General features: G+C 35.9%; 1 protein-coding gene across 1 annotated transcript in view; it reads right to left on the reverse strand.

Annotated features, from left to right (window-relative positions):
• Positions 1-700: 700 nt before the first annotated feature.
• The window catches only part of ZDBF2 (zinc finger DBF-type containing 2), a gene marked incomplete at both ends in the record, with an annotated part of 35445 nt that continues 13384 nt past the window's right edge, over positions 701-22761 (reverse strand). Inside the window, 3 exon segments of the mRNA XM_080689342.1 lie at positions 701-3343; positions 5774-10043; positions 14853-14980. Coding sequence (XP_080545468.1) covers positions 701-3343; positions 5774-10043; positions 14853-14980 — 7041 coding nt within the window.

The following is a 22761-nucleotide window of genomic DNA, read 5'->3' on the forward strand; positions in this document are numbered from 1 at the left end:
TAATGCTGAAGAAGAAATTTATGTGTACATGTCCAAATGAGGAACATTAGACTTGCAGATTCAATTTAAATGAAACAGAAGGAATTTGTTATATCTATAAAATCACCAGGCACTTTTTAAAAACTGGATTAAAGATTACTGAATCTTGTTCTCTGGAATGCTTTTAGATGAAAGGCAAATTATATATTTTTTTGTGATCATTTAAGTCAACCTTACTCAAAAGCTAAGAGAACTCATTATAATTCCTTCTTTCAAATTATCCAATTAAACTACTATATTGACAATGACACTCTGGAACATATAGGATATAAGTTAGGTATTTGATCAAATTTTTCAAAAGAAGATGGCATTGGTTAGTCTGCTAAATTCATTCTCCCAATGTTATAACTTGCTGGCATGACAGATTATTATAAAATAAATAAAAAGGACATGTTTTAAGGGACAAAAATTCTATATACTGTGCTAAATTATAACAAATTAAGATGAAGATCTACAGAAAATGTTGGACAAAGGCTGCTTTTGAATTTAAGGACCCTAGACACTAATTTTAAATGAATATAAAAGTTCTGAAAAATAATATCTATAGCAAAATAGTTTAAGGTTAGTTTTCCCACCAAAGTTGGGAAAGCTATGTGCACAAAGTACCAAATGTATTTCAATTGAAGTAGTGAATCCTCAACTAGCTGTAACACAAAAACTTCTATTTTACCTCATTATTTCTCAATTTGCTTGCAAGCCGAGTCATCATTCTATCAGAATCTGGTATGTAACATGAGCTTCTCAAATCATATTCTCTAACAGGTATAGGCCTTTTCTTTTTGCGACGGCAATATTTTCTTTTAGGTTTCTGTCTTCCTGCAGCCCTGGAAGAACGCTGCACAGGTTGCTTCAGAGGACTTGTGATAGCTCTTAACTGCTCTTTAGCACCAGCTGGTGGGACTGAGGTGTTCAAAAACATCTGAGTCGATCTCTCCACCTCCTCTAGCCTACTGGCAACATATTTTTTCTTAGAATGCATTCCAAAAAAAGTGGTCCTGGATTGGTATCTACGACGCAAAAAGATAGAGTATTTCGAAATATACTTTCTAATTATATCATTTGCTTTGTTCTGAATCCAAATCGACCATTTTTCTGAAGCTATTATGGTTTTTTGCTGAAGAATAACTGCTTTATAAGCCTTCTGGGAGAAGCTTGAGTGACTACTAGCTGTCACATTCCTTCTCTGAATGTTCTTTTTGCCTTTACTCTTTAAAATCTCATTTCTAACTGATTTTGGGGATTTTCTGGCAACATCCCGATTTACAAGAGTTAGCTGGAAATTATCTTCTGGAATCTCACTGACATTAACAGCCTTTGAATTTTCTAGAAATGTGGAAGATTCACTGGTCCTACTACGTGACCTTAATTCGTATCTTCCTGCTACTGTCATAGTAGATGTTGAAGGAAGGTTTTGTATAGTATCATTCTCTCTTGCACTGGGGATTGCACCATTCCCACTATGATGAATGTTACCACGCTTCCACACACTAGACTGTGGTACCCTTAGTTTCACTGAGGGATTATTTACAATTTTCGATGGGTCATTATGCTTTCTCTGTTTCTCTTTACATTTGAGCTGTTTCTCATTATCAGAAGTAGAGGGGTTCATTTTAGTTAAGTTGCAAGATTCACCTTCCTTAGGTTTCAAATTTCCAGATGAAAGAACATGGACCGAGGATTTGGATTGTGCAGGCTCTGAAGAGTTAGTCTGTGATACAGGATCTTCAACTGTCCCAATTTTGGCTTTTTTTTTTTCTTTCTCATCACTCTCTGAACAGTTCTTTTTTGGTGATTCTTCCTCTGGTATAAAAATTTTTCTTTTCTTCAATGGGTAAGTTATAAAATTGGTTTGAGTTCCATGGCTGACTTTTTCCAACTGGCTCTGAGAAGCCACATTACAATTTTTTTTATCAAAAAGCCTGTCTGAAAGAGCATAATGACAGCATGACTTCTCCAAGGCTACTGAATATTCACCAACCAGTGGAGTTCCATCTGCAGTACGCCCAGGTGACGTTTGAATTGCTACAGTTGTTTGATTAGTGTAATACAATATGACCTTTTCTTCTTCATTCGAAACAACTTTTTTGGTTTTACTGTCACCATCTAAGTCACAGTTATGACCTTCCTTAAATTCCTTCTCAAGTGAGTTAATTTCATTTTCTCTCAGTACTTGAGACCCTGCTTTTCCCTCAAGTGAAGGAGGGGCATTAGGTAAGGCTTCAAGAACTGGTTCATCAGGAACATCTTCTATGATCTCCTTTGCTTTTTCCACATTCCTTACAGAATCATCCATGGGAACAGATCTTGATTGAGTATCATGGTATTCTCTAAGATCAAAAGTTACCTTCTTAGGTCGACGTTTTTTATTAACAGCTTCTTGAGGTTGGTTGGTAACAGAGGGATCACGCTGAAAATCCATCTCAGAACTACTAGTACTTCTTTCTGTATGCTTCAAAATGCCTTTTATACCAGCCACATGATGAACCACTGATGTAGAAGGGGCGGCACAGTTCACTGAAGAAACACTGGGTTCCCCATTCTTATCTTTCAGGCCAATATTGTTTGCGTCGTTCCGAGGGTTGACTTCTTTGTCAATCTTCTGCAGTTCGTAAATCACTGACTGAGAAGTTTCTTCCAAATTAAAATTTCTTCCAGAATCATTAAATTCACAGCTCCTATCCTCTGAGTCAATACATATTTTATCAGGCCCTTGTGACTGGTAAGTCATGGACTGATCTGAGGTATCAACATTAAAATCTATTTCATAACCACAGCACTGACAAGTGGAGTCTCCCAGAATAATATAGTCATTCTTCCGGTTTATTATTTTGAAAGATTCTTTGGGATGGTTTCTCACTGGCCGAGAAGGGTCATCAGAAACATTTCTTACTTCAGAGCCACAAAAACTACAGTAGTTATTCTCTGTTTCAACATATTCTGCATTTATACAGCTGGTTTCTTGGCTAGACATCTGAGATGGGTCAGACACTAACTCAAGGGGGATATTAGGATCAGAAATTACCTCATGATCACAATCACTATCACTGGCCATCACATCCACAAACACCACCTCTGGAGAGTCTGATTCTCCATCTGACATTTGAGATGGGTTAACTAATATCTGAAAAGAGACGTCAGAATCATACATCATTTCAGAATCACTATGTTCACTGGACTTTTCTTCCATGCCAAGCTCTCTCTTCTGAAGGTTTGTTCCTTTGCAAGTCACTTGAGGTGGGTCAACTTCTGACTGCAGATGAACATCAGAATCATATCTTATTTCAGAATAGGGTATATAGTTATTTCCTACATCATTATGAGGTTGGTCAACTTCTGACTGCAGATGAACATCAGAATCATATCTTATTTCAGAATAGTGTGTATAGTTATTTCCTACATCATTATAAGGTTGGTCAACTTCTGACTGCAGACGAACATCAGAATCATATCTTATTTCAGAATAGGGTATATAGTTATTTCCTACATCATTATGAGGTTGGTCAACTTCTGACTGCAGACGAACATCAGAATCATATCTTATTTCAGAATAGTGTGTATAGTTATTTCCTACATCATTATGAGGTTGGTCAACTTCTGACTGCAGACGAACATCAGAATCATATCTTATTTCAGAATAGTGTGTATAGTTATTTTCTAGGTCATCATGAGGTTGGTCAACTTCTGACTGCAGACGAACATCAGAATCATACCTTATTTCAGAATAGCGTGTATAATTATTTTCTAGGTCATTATGAGGTTGGTCAACTTCTGACTGCAGACGAACATCAGAATCATATCTTATTTCAGAATAGGGTATATAGTTATTTTCTAGGTTATTATGAGGTTGGTCAACTTCTGACTGAAGACGAACATCAGAATCATATCTTATTTCAGAATAGCGTGCATAGTTATTTTCTAGGTCATCATGAGGTTGGTCAACTTCTGACTGCAGACGAGGATCAGAATCACATCTTATATCAGAATAGTGTGTATAGTTATTTTCTAGGTCATCATGAGGTTGGTCAACTTCTGACTGCAGACGAGGATCAGAATCACATCTTATATCAGAATAGTGTGTATAGTTATTTTCTAGGTCATCATGAGGTTGGTCAACTTCTGACTGCAGACGAGCATCAGAATCACATCTTATTTCAGAATAGTGTGTATAGTTATTTTCTACGTCATTATGAGGTTGGTCAACTTCTGACTGCAGACGAGGATCAGAATCATATCTTATTTCAGAATAGTGTGTATAGTTATTTTCTAGGTCATCATGAGGTTGGTCAACTTCTGACTGCAGACGAACATCAGAATCACATCTTATTTCAGAATAGTGTGTATAGTTATTTTCTAGGTCATCATGAGGTTGGTCAACTTCTGACTGCAGATGAGCATCAGAATCACATCTTATTTCAGAATAGTGTGTATAGTTATTTTCTACGTCATTATGAGGTTGGTCAACTTCTGACTGCAGACGAGGATCAGAATCACATCTTATTTCAGAATAGTGTGTATAGTTATTTTCTAGGTCATCATGAGGTTGGTCAACTTCTGACTGCAGACGGATATCAGAAACACATCGTATTTTAGAATATGGTGTATAGTTATTTTCTACGTCATTATGAGGTTGGTCAACTTCTGGCTGCAGACGAGGATCAGAATCACATCTTATTTCAGAATAGTGTGTATAGTTATTTTCTACGTCATTATGAGGTTGGTCAACTTCTGGCTGCAGACGAGGATCAGAATCACATCTTATTTCAGAATAGTGTGTATAGTTATTTTCTAGGTCATCATGAGGTTGGTCAACTTCTGACTGCAGACGGATATCAGAAACACATCGTATTTTAGAATACGGTGTATAGTTATTTTCTACGTCATTATGAGGTTGGTCAACTTCTGACTGCAGACGAACATCAGAATCACGTCGTATTTCAGAATAGGGTGTATAGTTATTTTCTAGGTCATCATGAGGTTGGTCAACTTCTGACTGCAGATGAGCATCAGAATCACATCTTATTTCAGAATAGTGTGTATAGTTATTTTCTAGGTCATCATGAGGTTGGTCAACTTCTGACTGCAGACGAACATCAGAATCACATCTTATTTCAGAATAGGGTGTATAGTTATTTTCTAGGTCATTATGAGACGGGTCAACTTCTGACTGCAGACGAGGATCAGAATCACATCTTATTTCAGAATACGGTGTATAGTTATTTTCTAGGTTACTATGAGATGGGTCAACTTCTGACTGCAGATGAACATCAGAATCACATCTTATTTCAGAATAGTGTGTATAGTTATTTTCTAGGTCATTATGAGACGGGTCAACGTCTGACTGCAGATGGACATCAGAATCACACCTTATTTCAGAATAGGGTGTATAGTTATTTTCTAGGTCACTATGAGACGGGTCAATGTCTGACTGCTGAGGGACATCAGAATCACATCTTAATTCAGAATAGGGTATATAGCTATTTTCTAGGTCATTATGAGGTTGGTCAACTTCTGACTGCAGATGGACATCAGAATCACAAGTTATTTCAGAATAGGATGAATAGTTATTTTCTAGGTCATTATGAGGCGGGTCAACGTCTGACTGCAGATGAACATTAGAATCACATCTTATTTCAGAATAGGGTGTACAGTTATTTTCTAGGTCATTATGAGACGGGTCAATGTCTGACTGCAGATGAACATTAGAATCACATCTTATTTCAGAATAGGGTGTACAGTTATTTTCTAGATCATTATTATCCTTCTTTTGCAGGCTTATTTCTTTGGCAGACACATGAGATTGATCTGCCACAAACTGAACAGGAACATTGGAATCATAACATGTTTCACAATCAACTAGTTTATAGCTCTTATCTTCCAGGTAAATATGGTCTTCCTTCAGATTTATTTCTTGGACAGCTTCTTGAAGCTGGCCAGCCACTGACTGACAAGAATCACTGGAATCAAAACTTATTTTAGGACCACAAGGACCACTGCTCTTAACTTCCAAATTGGAATGCTCCTCTCCCAACATCTGTGGTGGTTGAATCACTGATTGAAAAGGGATATTTGAAACATAAATTATTTTGGAACCATTAGGTTCATACCCCTTATCATCCACACAAACATGCCCCTCCCTTGAACTATTTATTTCTTCAAAAGGCTCTTGAATTTTATTAGTCACAGACTGATGGAGTTCATCAGAATAAAAATGTATTTTAGAATTACTAGGTCTGACAATTTTATCTTCCATATCAATATGTTTTTTCCAAAAGTTGCTCTTCTCAACTACTTCTTCAGTTTGGCTGGCCACTGGCTGAAGTACATCAGAATCACAAACAATTTTAAAACTCTCAGCTTCATCCCTCTTCTCGTCCATGTCAACATCTTCATCCTTCCCCAAACTTAATTCCCTAAGCTTCTCAGACAGTAACAGAAGAGAGTCATCAGAATCAAAACTTAGTTCAGAATCACAAGACTGATTGTGCTTACCTTCTATCTCAATGTGCTCTGGTCCCAATATAGTTATTTGTGGTCGATCAACAACTGCCTGAACAAAGCAATCAGAATACGTACTATGTTGATAGTTCTCAATGTCCAAGTACATTTGCTCTTCATCCTCAAGATTTCTTTGTTGAATAGCTACTTCGGGTTCATTAGCTGCAGACTGAATAGAAACATCAGTATCATGTATTACTTTTGAACCATAAGGTTCATCAATTTTATTTTCAAGGCCAGTAGCCTCTTTTTTCCACAGGTTTGTTTCCTTAACTGTTTTGTGATGCTCAGTCTGGGAAGGGCCAACAAAAGTAAAACTTATTTTAGAATCATTAAGTTTGCTGTTTTTGTCTTTCAGATCAACATGTTTTTCCTTCAAAGGGGCCATATGAGGTTGGTCAGTGACTGAATGAAGAGAGCTATCAATATTCAAATTTATTTCAAAACCTCTAATTTCAGTACTGTCATCTGCTGGGTCAACATGGTCCTTCTTCAACACAGCTAGCTGAGGTTTTTCAGTCATGGACTGAGGAAGGATAGCAGAACTTAAAATTAGCTCAGAACCACCATGTTTATCATTCTTCTTTTCTAGAATATGCTTCTTTGTTTCTCTTTTTTTAAAAGGTACTTGTGTTTCAATCATTGGATAATGAGGAATATCACAATCTGAATGTATCACAGAATCACCAAACTCAGCATTTTTACCTTGGAATTCAGCATGCTTTTCTTTTTGAAGCCATATATTTTTAACAACTACTTCGGGTTTATGAATCATTGACTGAAGAGGGATACCAGAATCCAATCTTGTTTTAGAAACACTTAACTCATTATTTTTATTCTCTAACTGTACATGCTCTTCTTTCTGAAAGTTTTTGTCTTTAATGGGATCTTCAGTATGTTCAGTCATTGAATGAAAACTGGTATCATAAGCCAAATTTAATTCAGAATAGGTAGGTACACTTTTCTTATTCTTTAAGTGCACCTGCTCTTCTTTGTGAGAATTTAGCTTTTTATCAGCTACTTCAAGAGAATTAGTCAATGAATGAAGAGGGGCATAGGAATCCAAACTTATTTCAGAACCACTGGGTTTGTCATTCTTCCTTTCTAAGAGTACGTATTCTTCTTCCTGAATGATTACTTCTTTAACAGCTACTTCAGGTTGATCATTTCCTGAATGAAGAGGAATATCAGAATCAAAAGTTATTTCAGAAATACAAGATTCATTACTCTTATTTTCCAGATCAACAGGTTCCTCCTCATAAACAGCTACTTCAGGTTGGTCAACTACTGAGAAATCATGAATATCAGAATCAAAAGTTAGGTCAGAACTACTTGACTCACAGCTCTCATCTTCCAGGTTAAAGTCATCTTCGTTTATTCTTTCAACATCCAGCTGAAACCGCTCAGTAACTGACAGAAGAGGGGAATCGGAATCAAATGTCAACTCAGAACTGGAGCACCCACTGCTCTTAACTTCCATGTCGACATTTAACTCTTTAAGATTTATTTCACCTAAAGCCCCTTGAGGTTGATCATTAGCTGACTGATAAAGAAAAGCATGAGAATCAAAACTTAGATATGAAATGCTAGATTGAACACTCTTATTCTCTAGGTCAATATCTACTTTCTGAGGGTTTACTTCTTTAACCGCTACTTGAGATCGATCAGCCACTAATTGAGCATCAGCATGAAACCCCATTTCAGGATCATGAGACTCACAGTTCATATCCACAAGGTCAGCATTCTTCTCTTTCAGAAGATTTTTTCCTTCAACAGCCCTCTGGGGTTCATCAGCCACTGTCTCATGAGAAACATCACAATGAGGACATGCTTTGGCACGACTGGATTTACGTTTCTTTTGTTTTACGTGGACATGTCTATCTTTCGGTTTTCTTTCTTTGACAGTCACTTGATGCTGATCAACTACTGACTGAAGAGGAACATCACTATCAGAACTTGATTCAGAGTAACTTGATCCATAGCTTGATTCGACCAACTTAACACGAGCCTTCTTCCCAAGTTTCATTTCTGTGACAACCACTGGGGGTTCTTCATCCACTGGCTCAAGTGAGCAAACAGAATTAGCACTTGCTTCAGAGCTACCAGATCCATAGTCCCTATCAACCAAATCAATGCGAACTCCTTGAGGAAAGCTTACTTCTTTTGCAGGCTGTTGGCGGTGGCGGTAGTCATTAGCTGACTGAGGTAAGTCATCCTCACAATCAGAATTCATTTCAGAGCCACTGGTTTCATAGCATTGGTCAACCAGGCTAATGCGCACTTTATTTTGAAGACCTGTTTCTTTAACATTCACTTGAGATTGGTTGCTAACTGCCTGAAGAGAATCATTGCAATCAGAACTTACTTCAGAAACACAAGATTTATTATTCTTATACTCTAAATCGGCGTGTATTTCCTCTAAAAGGGTTATTTCTCTATCAGACACTTCAGATTGGTCAGTCAGTGAATGACAAGAAGAATCACAATTAAAACTCATGCCAGAACCTCCTGATTTATCACTCCCATCTTCTTGGTCAACTTGCTCTTCCTTCCAAAGGTTGAACTCTTGAATAGACTCTTGGGATTGATCAGATGCTGACTGAAGAGGGCCATAATCAAACTCCACTTCCGAACTCGCTGAGCACTTTTGTTCCAAAAACGATGACTTCTTAAAAAGCAAATGCTCTTCTTGGGTACAATCCACATTTGAAAGGTCTTCCCTGTGGCGCTTGGGAATGGCATCTTCAAAGGTTCCTTTATCAGAAGGCTTGCCAGTTTTGTTCAGATTCACTGCTGGGTTAACTGCTAACTTAGAAGATTTAACTCTTACAGAATTCTCAGTACCCTTAAGTTCACGAAATTTAGAGTCAGGTGACAAAGCTGCACCCTGAGATTTTACATCTTTCTGTAAAACCAATTTATCTGAATTTACGTGTAAGTATTTCCTGTTTGATTCTTTAAGATTCTTATGTGAAACTGGTGAAGTTTCTAGACAGGATGATGGCACAGGATTTCTAGAGACAATATCTAGCTGTTCAAAGTGTTTGCCAATTTTGTTTGGATCATATTTGCTAACTGAATCCAAAGAAGCTGCTAGTGGCAATCTAGTAGTAGTAACTGGTCTATCATAAGAACTTGCAGATAAATGACTAGCAGGAGCATTACAAATCACTGGGGGACGTATTAAGTTTTTCCCATTATTTGTAGCTTGACCAACATCTACTGGATTAACTTTTCTCATACCACTCTCAATTTTATGAACAAACTGCAATGACCGTTGCTGTCCCTTCTCTAGTTTTTGAATAACTGATGGTCGAACTGAAACCTCCTGTGCATGTTCCTGATGTTTACTAGGTCCACAACATAACTCTTCACCAGATTCACTGGTTTCAGAAGACTCCTCAGATTCACTGGTTTCAGAAGACTCCTCAGATGTTTCTTCAGGAAAGAACTCATCCATACAAACCACATCAGGTGATGTAGCATCTGAAGGTGTTTCATTCGGTGACCTAAAAAGAAAGAGGGAAAATCCATAAAAATATACTAATATGTTTAAGATGCAGTGTTTCATTCAGTGACCTAAAAAGAAAGAAGGAAAATCCATAAAAATATACTAATATGTTTAAGATGCATAATTACGGTTATTTTCTTTTTATTAAAGGCAATCCTTGAGGACAAAGAGTCAAGGCAATTATACCAGATGGTATACAATATATACTTCAATGAGATCATCATTGCAGATGACAGAGGTACATTGCCAATTGTTACCTACTCAATACAAATGGCTTCTAAACATGAGAAAAATGCAAATAAGGCCATATTTAATTTTTATTAGCACTATAAAGGGAAAAAAGTAGAAATGACTTATTTAACTTTGTATACCTCAGATTTCACCTCAAAGAAAACAGTACTATGTTCCCTAATGAGACCACTTTGAAGAATATTTATTGTATATAAAAAGCATTAAAAAGAAAAAAACCTGTCATAGTTCACCTCCAAGAAAAAAAAAAATAGTACTATGTTCCCTAATGAGACCATTTTGAGGAATATTACTTATTATATATAAAGAGCATTAAAAAGAGAAAAGGCTGTCACACAATAAACATTGACTAATGTTTGCTAGATTATTTCAACACATTGTTTTGGCAAGGATGTAAAAAGATAGATATCTTATTATTATTAGATATATTATTATCTAATAATATAGATAATATATATTATAATATCATATATATTATAATATAGATAATAATATAGATAATATGTTATTAGATATATATTATTAGATAGATATATTATTGTTAGTAGAAGTGTAGATTAGTTTACAAATAATTACTTAACCTTTATGCATACTGGTAAAACTCTATGAAGAACAATTTGGCAAATTCAATTAAAATTAGAAATATATACACCCTCTAACCCAATAATTCCACTATTGGTTTGCTCATGTGTTTAGTGAAGGAATATATAAGAATATTCACTATTTTATTTTTATTTTTGGTAATAGAAAATGACTGGATCCACCATAAAACTCTTCAGTTGGATACTAGTTAAATAACTGATGGGACTTAATGGGACACAAAATAGGTTTCAAAAGTAATAAGGCTCCTCTATAAAGATCACTCACTATAGTGTTAATGAGAAGCAAGTAAGAATATATAGAATTCTAAATACTAATACTACAATAGAAGAAAAAACTTATACACTTAGAATATCTGTAGAAAGGGCATGTAAGAAATTGGTTGTACTTGTTACCTTTACACAATGGCTAAAATAGGAAAACTTTTTTTTTTTTTAAATGAGGTCTTGTTCTATTACCCAGGCATGCCTGGGCTTCTCTTAACTCCGCCTTTGAAGGATCTGGGAATATAGGCATATAGCATTCTGCCTGGCTTAATAATCCTTTTTTAATGTGACTTTTAAATTATGCTTTTGTGTATATATTTCCCATTAAAATTTTTAAATTGTTGCAGGGTGTGGTGGCGCACACTTATAATTCCAGCATTTGGTAGGCTGAGACAGGAAGATCTTGGTTTGCAGCCAGCCTCAGCTACTTAGTGAGGCCCTTTGCAACTCAGTGAGACCCTCTTTCAAAATAAAAAATAGGGCTGGGGTATAGCTAAGAGGTAGAATGCCCCTGGGTTCCACCCCCAATACCGCAAAAAAAAAAAAAAGATAAAAATTTAAAAAAAAAATTTTGTGTGTGGTGCTGGGGATAGAACCCAGAGGCTTTTTACCTTTGGGCTACACTCCCAGACCTATTTTATATTTTATTTGGAAACAAGGACTAAGTTACTGAGAGCCTCACTAAGTAGCTGAGCCTGGCTTCGAACCTGCACAATCCTCCTGTCTCAGCCTCCCAAGTACTGGGATTACAAGCGTGCGCCACCACGCCCAGCTAAATTGTTTTTTATTTATTTATGTTATTTGGTTGATTGATTGATTGCAGGTCTGGGGATGGAACCCAGAGGCATTTGACCTCTGAGCTACACCCCCAGCCCTATTTTTTATTCTTTATTTTGAAACAGGGTGTCACTGAGTTGCAAAGGGCCTCACAAAGTAGGTGAGGCTGTCTGTGAACTGCGATCCTCTTGTGTCAGACTCCCAAATGCTGGGATTACAAACATGTGCCACCACGCCTGGCTTTAAATTGTTATTTTTAAAAAGACCTAAAATTTAATTTCCAAAATGAGCCAACAAATATTTTCTACTAACATCAAGACAAAATGCTTGAGCCTATGTACTTTAGGGATCACTCTTTCATTTGTGTAAGGAGCTGACCTAAGGATATTGCCATGCTCTGAATTCTTTAGTTTTGTTTATGTAGTACTGGGGATTGAGCCCAGGGGCATTCTATCTCCCAGATATACCTCCAGCCCTATTTTATTTTTATTTGGAAACAGGGTCTCACTAGATTAATGAGAATCTCACTACTTGCTGAGAGTGTGATCCTGAGATCTTCCTGTCTTGGCATCCCAAGTAATGGGACTACATTAATAGATGCTTAAAATAAGTGCTTGAAAGATGAGAAACTGACATTTACAAGTCTCAAAGCTCTAATCCACAGAGTCCTATTAATCACAATAGAAAAACTAACTTTACAGTGGAGCAACATGGTAGACACTATCTTAAACAAGAGACTCAAGTTAGTATTTGTGATATGGTAACATCATGCACCATTAAATCAGTACACAGAAGTATACTGCATCAGTTCTGAGATTAATCATGAGAAATATAAGACAGACTGCAATTTGGGAATATCTCATAAAACAACTAGCCTCCAAGGAATTGTTAAAGACTAAGGGAAACAAAGGAAACATGACAACTAAATACAACATGTAAAACGCCAGGCATGGTGGCTCACGCTTGTAATCCCTGTGCTTGGGAGGCTAGGACAAAAGGATCACACAGGTTCGAAGCCACCTCAGCTACTTAGTGAGGCTCTCAGAAACTTAGTGAGACCCTGTTTCCAAATGAAATATAAAATAGGTCTGGGAGTATAGCCTGAGGGTAGAAAGCCCCTGGGTTCCACCCCCAGTACCACCAAATACATACATACATACATACATACATACATACATACATAGTGTAATCCTAGAATGGACCCTGTTCCAAAATGAGGACATTAGTCAGAAAATTGTCAAAATTCAAATGAGGCCTACAGATTAGCTAATGGTATTACACTGATGTAGTTTACTAGTTTTGATTATTGTCTATGGTTATTTTAGATTTAATATTCAGGGAAGCCAGGTAAAAGTGATAAAAATATTTCTTATACCAGTTTCCCAACATTTTTGTAAGCCTGAAATTATTCCAAAATAAAAAGTTAAAATAGACTGGCCAGGCATGATGAGGCACACTTGTAATCTCAGTACTTGGGTGGCTGAGACAGTAGGATAACAGGTTTGAAGACAGCTTCAGTAAGCAGTGACACTCTCATCAACCTAGTTAGACACTGTTTCCAAATAAAATAAAAAGTCGTGCTGGGGGTGTAGGTAGAATGCCTCTGAGTTTAATCGAAAGGAAGGAAGGAAGGAAGGAAGGAAGGAAGGAAGGAAGGAAGGAAGGAAGGAAGGAAGGAAATCATATTAAATTGGTCAAGGTGACATACTCCTGTAATTCTAGCTACTGGATGGGCTGAGGGGAGGAGGATCACAAGTTTGAAACTAGCCTGGGCAAGTTAGTAGAGAGACTATGTCAAAATAATTAATAATAATAATAATACATCATGATGATGATGATGATGATGATGGTGATGGTGATGGTGATGGGCTAGGGATATAGCGCAGTGATAGAGTGCTCTGAGTTTGATCCCTAGTAATCCCAAGAAAATAAATCAGATTAAACACCATAATGAGTTTACAACTCTAACTGTACAAGATAGGGCAAAGTAAATTTTTAGCATCTGCAGAGTTAGCTGAGGTGCACACCAATAGTAGAAAAAGAGAAAACCTCTGCTTCTCAGGACAATAACCAGAATTTAAAAATGGTAAAAATGTTTTAATGGGAAAAAGAAAAATGTGTATAAAGACAGTAGTGTTTCCAGTTCAGTACAACTGTTTCTATGTTTTAAGTTTGTATAATTAGACCTTCTGGGATTGAGCATATGGACCTTAAGGCAGTCTTTTTATTTATTTATTTGTTGTGGTATTGGGGATTGAAACCAGGGGCATTCTACTTATAAGCTACACCTCCAGCCCTATTTTTTATTCTTTATTCTTAAACAGGGTCTCACTGAGTTGTGGAAGGCCTCACTAACTGAAGCTGTCTGTGAACCTGGATCCTCCGGTCTCAGCCTCCTAAGTACTAGGATTATAAGGCATGAGCCATTATGTCCAGTTTAGCAATGTTTCCCTTTAACATAGGACATTACCTTTTTTTTTTTTGTGTGTGTGTGTGTGTGTGTGTGTGGTACTAGAGATTGAACCCAGGGCCATTCTACCTCTGAGCTATACCCTCAGCCCTATTTTATTTTTTATTTTGAAACAGGGTCTCAATAAGTTACAGAGGGCCTCACTAAGTAGCTGAGGCTGGCAGTGAGCCTGTGATCCTCTATGTCACCCTCTTAAGTACTAAGAGAATACTGGGAGCTGATAGTACCAAGTTAGTGAGACTCTTATCAACCTAGTGAGACCTTGTTTCAAAAAATAAAAAATAGGACTGGAGGTGTAGCTTAGATGTAGAATGCCCTCTGGGTTTGATCGCCAGTACCACCCACACACACAAAAGAAGATTCACTTAAAGAAATTTTCAGAACATTAATACATTTACTGTAACACATAACTATGTATTATTATTATTCCACAGAGGTAACTTACCTATTTTCTTGATAATTATATGGGTGGTGTCGCAGTACATCCTGCAAGAAACGTTCCATCAAGCTACTGTTACAAATCTGACGTCTATTTTGTCTGGTCAAGCTTCTGTGCTGAGAACTGAACAAATGCTATAAAGAAAATAGAAAAGAAAATTTTTAAGTAAGTAATACTCATTAACAGTGAGAACTTCACAAAATGAATTCACTTGTATATTCCTGGTAGAAGTATAAAATGATACCCTTTCAATAGAGCAATTCCAAAATTATGTATCCAAAAACTGTAAATGTATCTTTCCCATATATACAGTAAAATTTCTCTACATATATCCTTAGGAAATCATCTTAAATATGGATGACTTATGTCAAAAAGGATGCTTATCACTGTAGTAACAAAAAACTAGAAACTCCCTAAATGTCTAACAATAAAATCATTATAGTATGCCCTAAGATGTAATACCATGAAGCTATCTAAAATAATACAAATAAATTTTACTAACATGAAAAAATGTTACATATCAAAAGAAAAGTGGGGGATACAAAAATCACTTGTATGACTTTATCTCAAACTATAGATTTAAAATGTAGATAAGTAAAAAGAAGAAAACGTACCCAAATCTTATAAATATTTATGTGTGGTATAATTAGGAAGGAATAATTTAAAATTTTTTCTTATTAATAATTATATTTTCCATGAGCAAAAATTTTTAAAATAAAAATCTACTAAAAAAGAGAACAGGGTTGGATCTTGAATTCACCAAAAGCCCTTCACTTTTCTTCATAGATTAAAAATTCTCCCTAAGCAAAATGTCAGAATACACGGAATTCTGTTTTAGTTCACAGATTGAAAGAATTTGTCTTTACTAATATTATTTAGTGGACTAGCAACTGACATATGTACCACGCACAGTGATATGCCATTTATATAATACTCTCACTGAATTTTCAGTTTGAATATGTCCCTTTTGACAGGAAGAGATTGGGGCAGAAAAGGAGTAAACTGCCCAAAGCTGTGCTCCACCTAGTAAACACCAAAGTCAGAACTGGAATCTAAATCATGCTAGCACTGATGGCATATTTCTTTTTCTTTTTCTTTTTTCAGTACTGGGGACTGAACCCAGAGCCATTCTACCTCTGAGCTACACCCTCAGCCCTATTTTTTATTCTTTATTTTTAAACAGGGTCTTACAAAGTTGCAGAAGGGCTCACTAAGTAACTGACGCTGGCTGCAACTTGCGACCCTCCTGTCTCAGCCTCCCAAGTACTGAAATTACAAGCTTGCACCACCACACCAGGCTCACTAAAGGCATATTTTAAATATATGTTACTTGTAAATTAATAACATGTTTAACTTAACACTTAGGAAAAACATAATTTACATATCACAGTAAAGGCGTTAAAAGAATATAAATCAGGTTGTTACCTCTTGATCAATATTAAAACTCCTGGAATTATTTTCTTCTATGTTGACTTAAGAGGTTTTCTCTATACTGCGTCAGCCCCAGTTAACAATCTAAATTATGATGATCTTGGGACTGGGAGAAGTATAGCTAAGTGGTAGAGCACCTGTCCAGCATGTGCAAAGCCTTGTATTCCATCCCCATAACCTTCCAGAGTGTGTGTGTGTGTGTGTGTGTGTGTGTGTGTGTGTGTGTGTGTATTTATCTTCCAGTACTTGGGGTTGAACCTAGGGGCATTCTACCTCTGGGTGACATCCTCAGACCTATTTTTTATTCTTTATTTTGAAACAGGGTCTCAGTAAGTTATGGAGGATCTCACTAAGTAGCTGAGACTAGTCACAAACCTGCAATCCTCCTGTCTCAGCATCCCAAGTATTGGTATTATAAGGGTGTACCTTCGTGCCTGGTTACATTAATTTATATATGCTAATGATATATATGAATGACAGTCTCAAAATCCTCTTACAACAAAACCCCCCACTGTTTAGCACCCATCATCAGAGCTAGACAGCTGATAGTTAAAGAGAAAATTGTACAAGAGAATAAATAAAGATTTAATTAAAATCCAACCTTGTTCTCTCTCTGCCAAGGCAAAAAAAAAAAAAAAACAACAACAACGTGAATGGAAAATTGCATAAATTGTAGTGACCACCATACTAAGAAATGTTCATCTAGAATTCTTGAATTGATATATAATACACACAAAATATGCAAATCATATGCATATAGCCTAATAAATCATCACAAAGTAAACACATCCACATTTATCTATCCATAAAAAATTATTAAGTACCTAGAAATCCCCTTAATGTTTCATACCAATCTAGTACTCCTTTCCATTTCCCCAAAAGTAACTATTATCCTAAAATTTTATGTGTGTGTGTGTGTGTGTGTGATACTGGGGGTAGAACCCAGGAACATTCTACCTCTGAGTTATACCCCCAGACCTATTTTTTATTCTTTATTTTGAAACAGGTCTCATTGAGTTGCAAAGGGACTAAGTAGCAGAGGCTGTCCTTGAACCTGCGATCCTCCTGTCTCAGCCTCCCAAATGCTGGGATTACAAGCATGCACCACCACGCCCAGCTTTCTAAATTTTAATACTTTTTTTTTTTTCTCTGAGAGACAGTACTGGGTAGTAAATCCAGGGGCTCAGCCAGGATACACAAATGTTCTACCACTGAGTTATATCCTCGGCCATTTTTGAACAAGGTCTCTCCGAGTTGCCCAGGCTGGCCATGAATTTTCGATCCTCCTGCCTCAGCCTCACAAATAGGTAGAATTATAGGCATGTGTCATCACACCAGCAATACTATAGTTTTGAAAGGTTGTTAAATTCATATGAATGGACTCATACAATATGTATTCTTTTGCATTCAGCTTCTCTTACTCAACATTGTATTTGTTGTGGTCTGCTCACTTTCACGTCTGTATTCCATCATAGGAACATACATTTTATTTATCCATTCTGTTCTTTATGAACATGAGTGCTGCTTCCAGCATTTGGCTATTACAAATAATGTTACAAAGAACTGTATGTTTTTTTAATGCCAATGTACATACGTTTTTGTTCTGTATATTACTAGTAATCCAACTTCTAGGACATAAAGTTTGCTTATGTTCAACTTTAGTACTCATTGTAACCAACATGGTTGTTCTAATGTTCCAATTTATACTTATATTTCTACCAGCAGTTTATCACAGTTTGTATTGCTTTCTCATCAATTCTTGGTACTGTCAGTCTCTTCAACTTTAGCTGCTACAGACATTCCATGTTTTATGTTATATCACTGTGGCCTTAATCTGCAATTTTTGTGATACCTTTTCATATTTACTGACTTTTTGTTTGTTTGTTTGTTTGTTTTGGTGGTACTGGGGGTGGAACCCAGGGGCTTTCTACCTCCGGGCTATACTCCCAACCTTTTTTATATTTTTTTGGAAACAGGGTCTCACTAAGTTGCTGAAAGCCTCACTAAGTAGCTGAGGCTGGCTTCGAACCCATGCGATCCTCCTGTCTCAGCCTCCCAAGCGCGGGGATTACAAGCGTGTGCCACCACACCCGGCATTTTACTGACCATTTGAACACCATATTTTATAAGTCTTTTCAAATCTTTTTTTCAAATACACGTTCTCTTATTGACCTGTAGGAATTCATTATTTAACTAGACACAGGTTCTTTGTTCAAGAATATTTATTCCCAGTATCATTTTCTTCTTTGTACTTTGTCTTTTCACTTTTTAGATCATCTTTCATTGTTTCTTAACTTTATTATAGGCAGGTATGTTTTTTGTTTCTTTGTGTGTTTTTTTTTTCCCCTTTCAGGGCTTTTTGAGGTCGGAAAATTCCTTTTAATTCCAAAGTTATGAATAGTTTCTATTTGTTTCTAGAAGTTTCACTGCATTACCTAGACTATTCACATCTATAATCTGTTTGGAATTCATTTTTGCATACAGGATTATTTAGCAATAAAGATTCATTTTCCCCCAAAATGTATATCCAACAGACCCAAAGCATTTACCAAAGAAAGTTTTGTTCTCACTGCTCTTCAATGCCACCTTTATCACAAATCCAATAACCACATAGGCCATTTCTAGTTTGTTTCCATGATCTTTCTAACTGCACCAAAATTACACCGGCTCAATGACTGTAGTTTAGTACATTGATAGCTGGTACAGTACATGCTCTCATTTTGATCTTCATTAAGATCATTCTGGTTCTTCTTAGCTTTTTGCATTCTCGTATTTATTTTTATATTCACTTAGTTTTCATTTTAAAAATTTGAGATTTTTATTAAAATTTGTTGGACAAATATAACAATGTGGAAAGAACTGACATATTTAGAATATTGATTCTTCCAGTCCAGGAACATAAAAGTTCTTCTCAATGTTTACAGTTTTTACATAAAGCTTTTATATATATATATTATCATTATTACTTAGGAGTTGATGTTCTTTGATGCTGCTATAAAGGCTAGCTTCTGTATTTATTGCACAATGTCTACATATAAAAAATACAATTTTCTTTATGTTAGTCCAAAGCCTTGATGTTTTGTTTGAGTCATAGTCTTTCCATGTTGACCAGGTTGGTCTTGAATTCCTAGGCTCAAGTGACCCTCCTGCCTTATCTAAGTAACTTGGACTAATGGCACACATCACGACACCTAGCTCCAACAGCATGTGTATGTGTGGGGGGAGGTTACTGGAGATTGAACCCAGGAACATTCTAACTCTGAGCTATACCCTAGTCCTATTATTTTGAAACAGAGTCTCACTAAGTTACAGAGGGCCTCACTAAGTAGCTGAGGCTGGCCACAAACCTACAATCCTCCTGTGTCAGAAGCCCAAGTACTGGGATTACAAGCACGCACTACCATGCCAGGCTTTTAATCACTTTTAATATCTTTTTCTTTAATTATTTCTATGGCTAGTATCCCTAATAAAGTATTAAATATAGTTTTTTTTTTTCTTTTCCTTTTGTGGTGCTGGGAATCAAACCCAGGACCTCACAGATGCTAGCAAGTTTTTTCTTTTCTTTTCCTTTTTTTTTTTTTTTTTTTTTTGTGGTACTAGGGATTAAACCCAGGGGCATTCTATCTCCAACCTACCCCCCCAGACCTATTTTTTAGTCTATATTTTGAAACAGGATCTCACTAAGTTGTGGAGGGCCTAAGTAGCTGAGGCTGGCCACGAACCCAGAACCTCCTGTTTCAGCCTCCCAAATACTGGGATTACAAACTGCGCCACCATGCCCTGCACAGGCATTAAGTCTATTTTCACTTAATATATTGCTTGAATATATTTGGATTTAAATCTCTGTTTTTGTTTTTATTATTTATTTCTATACAATAAACATTTTTCTCTTCCTGATTGCTTTCTTATAGACTATATTATAATCTTCCCCTTCTATTAACTTGGTAGTTATAGACTCTCCTCCTCATTAGTAGTAACAAATTACAACAAACAACCCTAACCTATCAAAGTCTAAAATTACTTTTTACTTTTATTCTCTTTAAGAACAATGTTAAGCTCCTTAGAAACTTACTCCATTTATTGTGTTTACTGCCCTCCCCTCCTATATGGTATTGTTGTTAATCCCACAAAACATTATTTATTTAGATTGCCTACATATTTACCTTTCCATTGCTCTTCATTACTTCCTGTTATCTCTGAGCTTCCATCTGGAATCACTTTCCTTCTGCCTGAAGAACTCCTTTTAGTTTTTCCTTTAGTGAGGGTCTGCTGGTGACAAATTCCCTTAATTTTTGTTTCCTGAAAATATGTTTTATTTCACCTTACTTTTTAATTAGATATACTTATTGGATAGAGAATTCTAGGTTGGCAGTTGTTTTCTTTCTTTTCGCTTTCATTGTTTCTATTGAATACTCCAATACATCTAGGCCCCATATTTCTTCACTGCCTTATTAGTTTTCCAAAGCTTTGAAACATGTATCTTTCCCAAGCTTTCACAGTTAATATAAATTAGCCTGAATGTCATCAACAAAAAAAATTTTTTAGGAACTGAGGATTGAACCCAGGGGCATTCTACCTCTGAGCAACAACCCCAGCCCTGTTTTTTATTCTTTATTTTGAAACAGGGTCTCACTGAGTTGCAGAAAGCCTCACTAATTAGCTGAGGCTGGCTGCGAACCTGTGATCCTCCTATTTCAGCTTCCCAATTACTAGGATTACAAGTGCACACCACCACATCCAGCTAACAAAATCTTTTAAATGTAGATTAAGTGCAAGAATATCAAATGAATATTGTTACATTAAATGTTTGATAAAAAAATTATACTAAATGCTTATTGAATAGAACCTATAGTTAAAGAATTAAGGTTTTACTATTGTCTAAGGTTCAACAAGCAGTCTTCCAGCCAAGTAATGACATAATTTATCAATCTTAAGAGAAATACAAAAGAGAGCCTTGAAATTTATTTTCTGCCTCCTAATGTTTATGACAAGCATTAAAAAGCATTTCTTTTAACAATGGCAGAAAGTAAAAATTCCACAACAAAAATTTTTCTTAGCAAAAATTTGAGGAATTACTATTAGATAATTAAAACAAATGCCACCACACAGACGAATTTCTAAAAGTTATATATATTATCTATCATCTAAAGTATAACAGTTTAACATTGGCAGAATCAGAACATCATTATATTACCACTTTATAACACAATTCTATAGCTTAGAACCTGAAGAAAAACTTGAGACTCAGTTCTAAATTAACAACCCAATCAGAAAATTGTGGCTATTACAACCATCAATAGTTATGTCAAATTCTCAACCTATGATGCTTTTATAAACTCTTCCAACAAAGAGAACACCACTCGATTCATACTGTGATGTTCTTACCTAAAACTAAAATCACAAAGACAACACAAGAAAGCTACCAACAGTCCTGTTGAGAATTTATACAACTGTATTCATTAAGTCCAACATTTCTCATGAATAAAAGATGTAAAATTTCTCAACAGAATATTAACAAACCAAAAACAGGAACATATAAAAAGGATTATAACACCATGACCAAGTGTGATCTATTCCAGGATGCAAGATTAGTTCAATATCCTAAAATCAGTCAATGTAAATACTAAAGACTAAACTGCATCCTCCCAAAGTTCATAGGTTGAGTTTCCAACCCCTACTATGACTATTATTTTGAGAAAGTGATGTCAGAAATTAATTAAGATTACATGAAATCATAAGGGTGGGTGGGTTCCTAATCCAATAGGACTGTTTACCTTCTAAGAAGAGAGAAAATCCATTCTGCTAAGTGGAGATAGAGTAATTGGAAGCTATCCATGAGCTACAAAGAGAGCCTTCAGCAAATCCATATTCTTCAGAACTGAGAGGAATCAATTTCAGCTACCTCGTCTATGTTATTTTATTATAGCAGCCTGAGCTAACAGAGTAATATACTAAATTAATAGACTAAAGGGAATTCTTGCAGCTTTTTAAAGCTTTCTCTGCAAGATCAAGGATGATAAGGATGTTCTCTCTCACTTCTATTCAACACTGATTATACTGGAGGATCTGGCAAAGGAAATTGGGCAGGTTAAAAAAAAAAGAATCCTGATTAAAAAAGCGGTAGTGAAACTATTTGGGTATAATCTTATACTCAGAAAATCCTAAGGGATTCAAAAAATTATTAGAGCTAATAAGTTCCACAAAGTTGCACAATACAACATCAATATACAAAAAGCTATTGTTCAGTATACTAGCAATTAACAATCCAAAATGAATTTAAGAAAACAATTCCACTACATTAAGACCAAATATTAAAATAATTAGAAACAAATTTAACATAAACAGTGTAAGACTTGTACATTGAAAATTAAACATACTGCTGAAAAATAATACAGAAGCTTTATATAAATTTTAGAAAGATACTCCCTGTTCATGGAGTAGAAGACTTAACATTGAGTTGGCTACTCCGCAAATTTATCTACAG

This window comes from Muscardinus avellanarius (assembly GCF_963383645.1).
Source record: "Muscardinus avellanarius genome assembly, chromosome: 2".
NCBI classification, from domain to species: Eukaryota; Metazoa; Chordata; class Mammalia; order Rodentia; family Gliridae; genus Muscardinus; species Muscardinus avellanarius.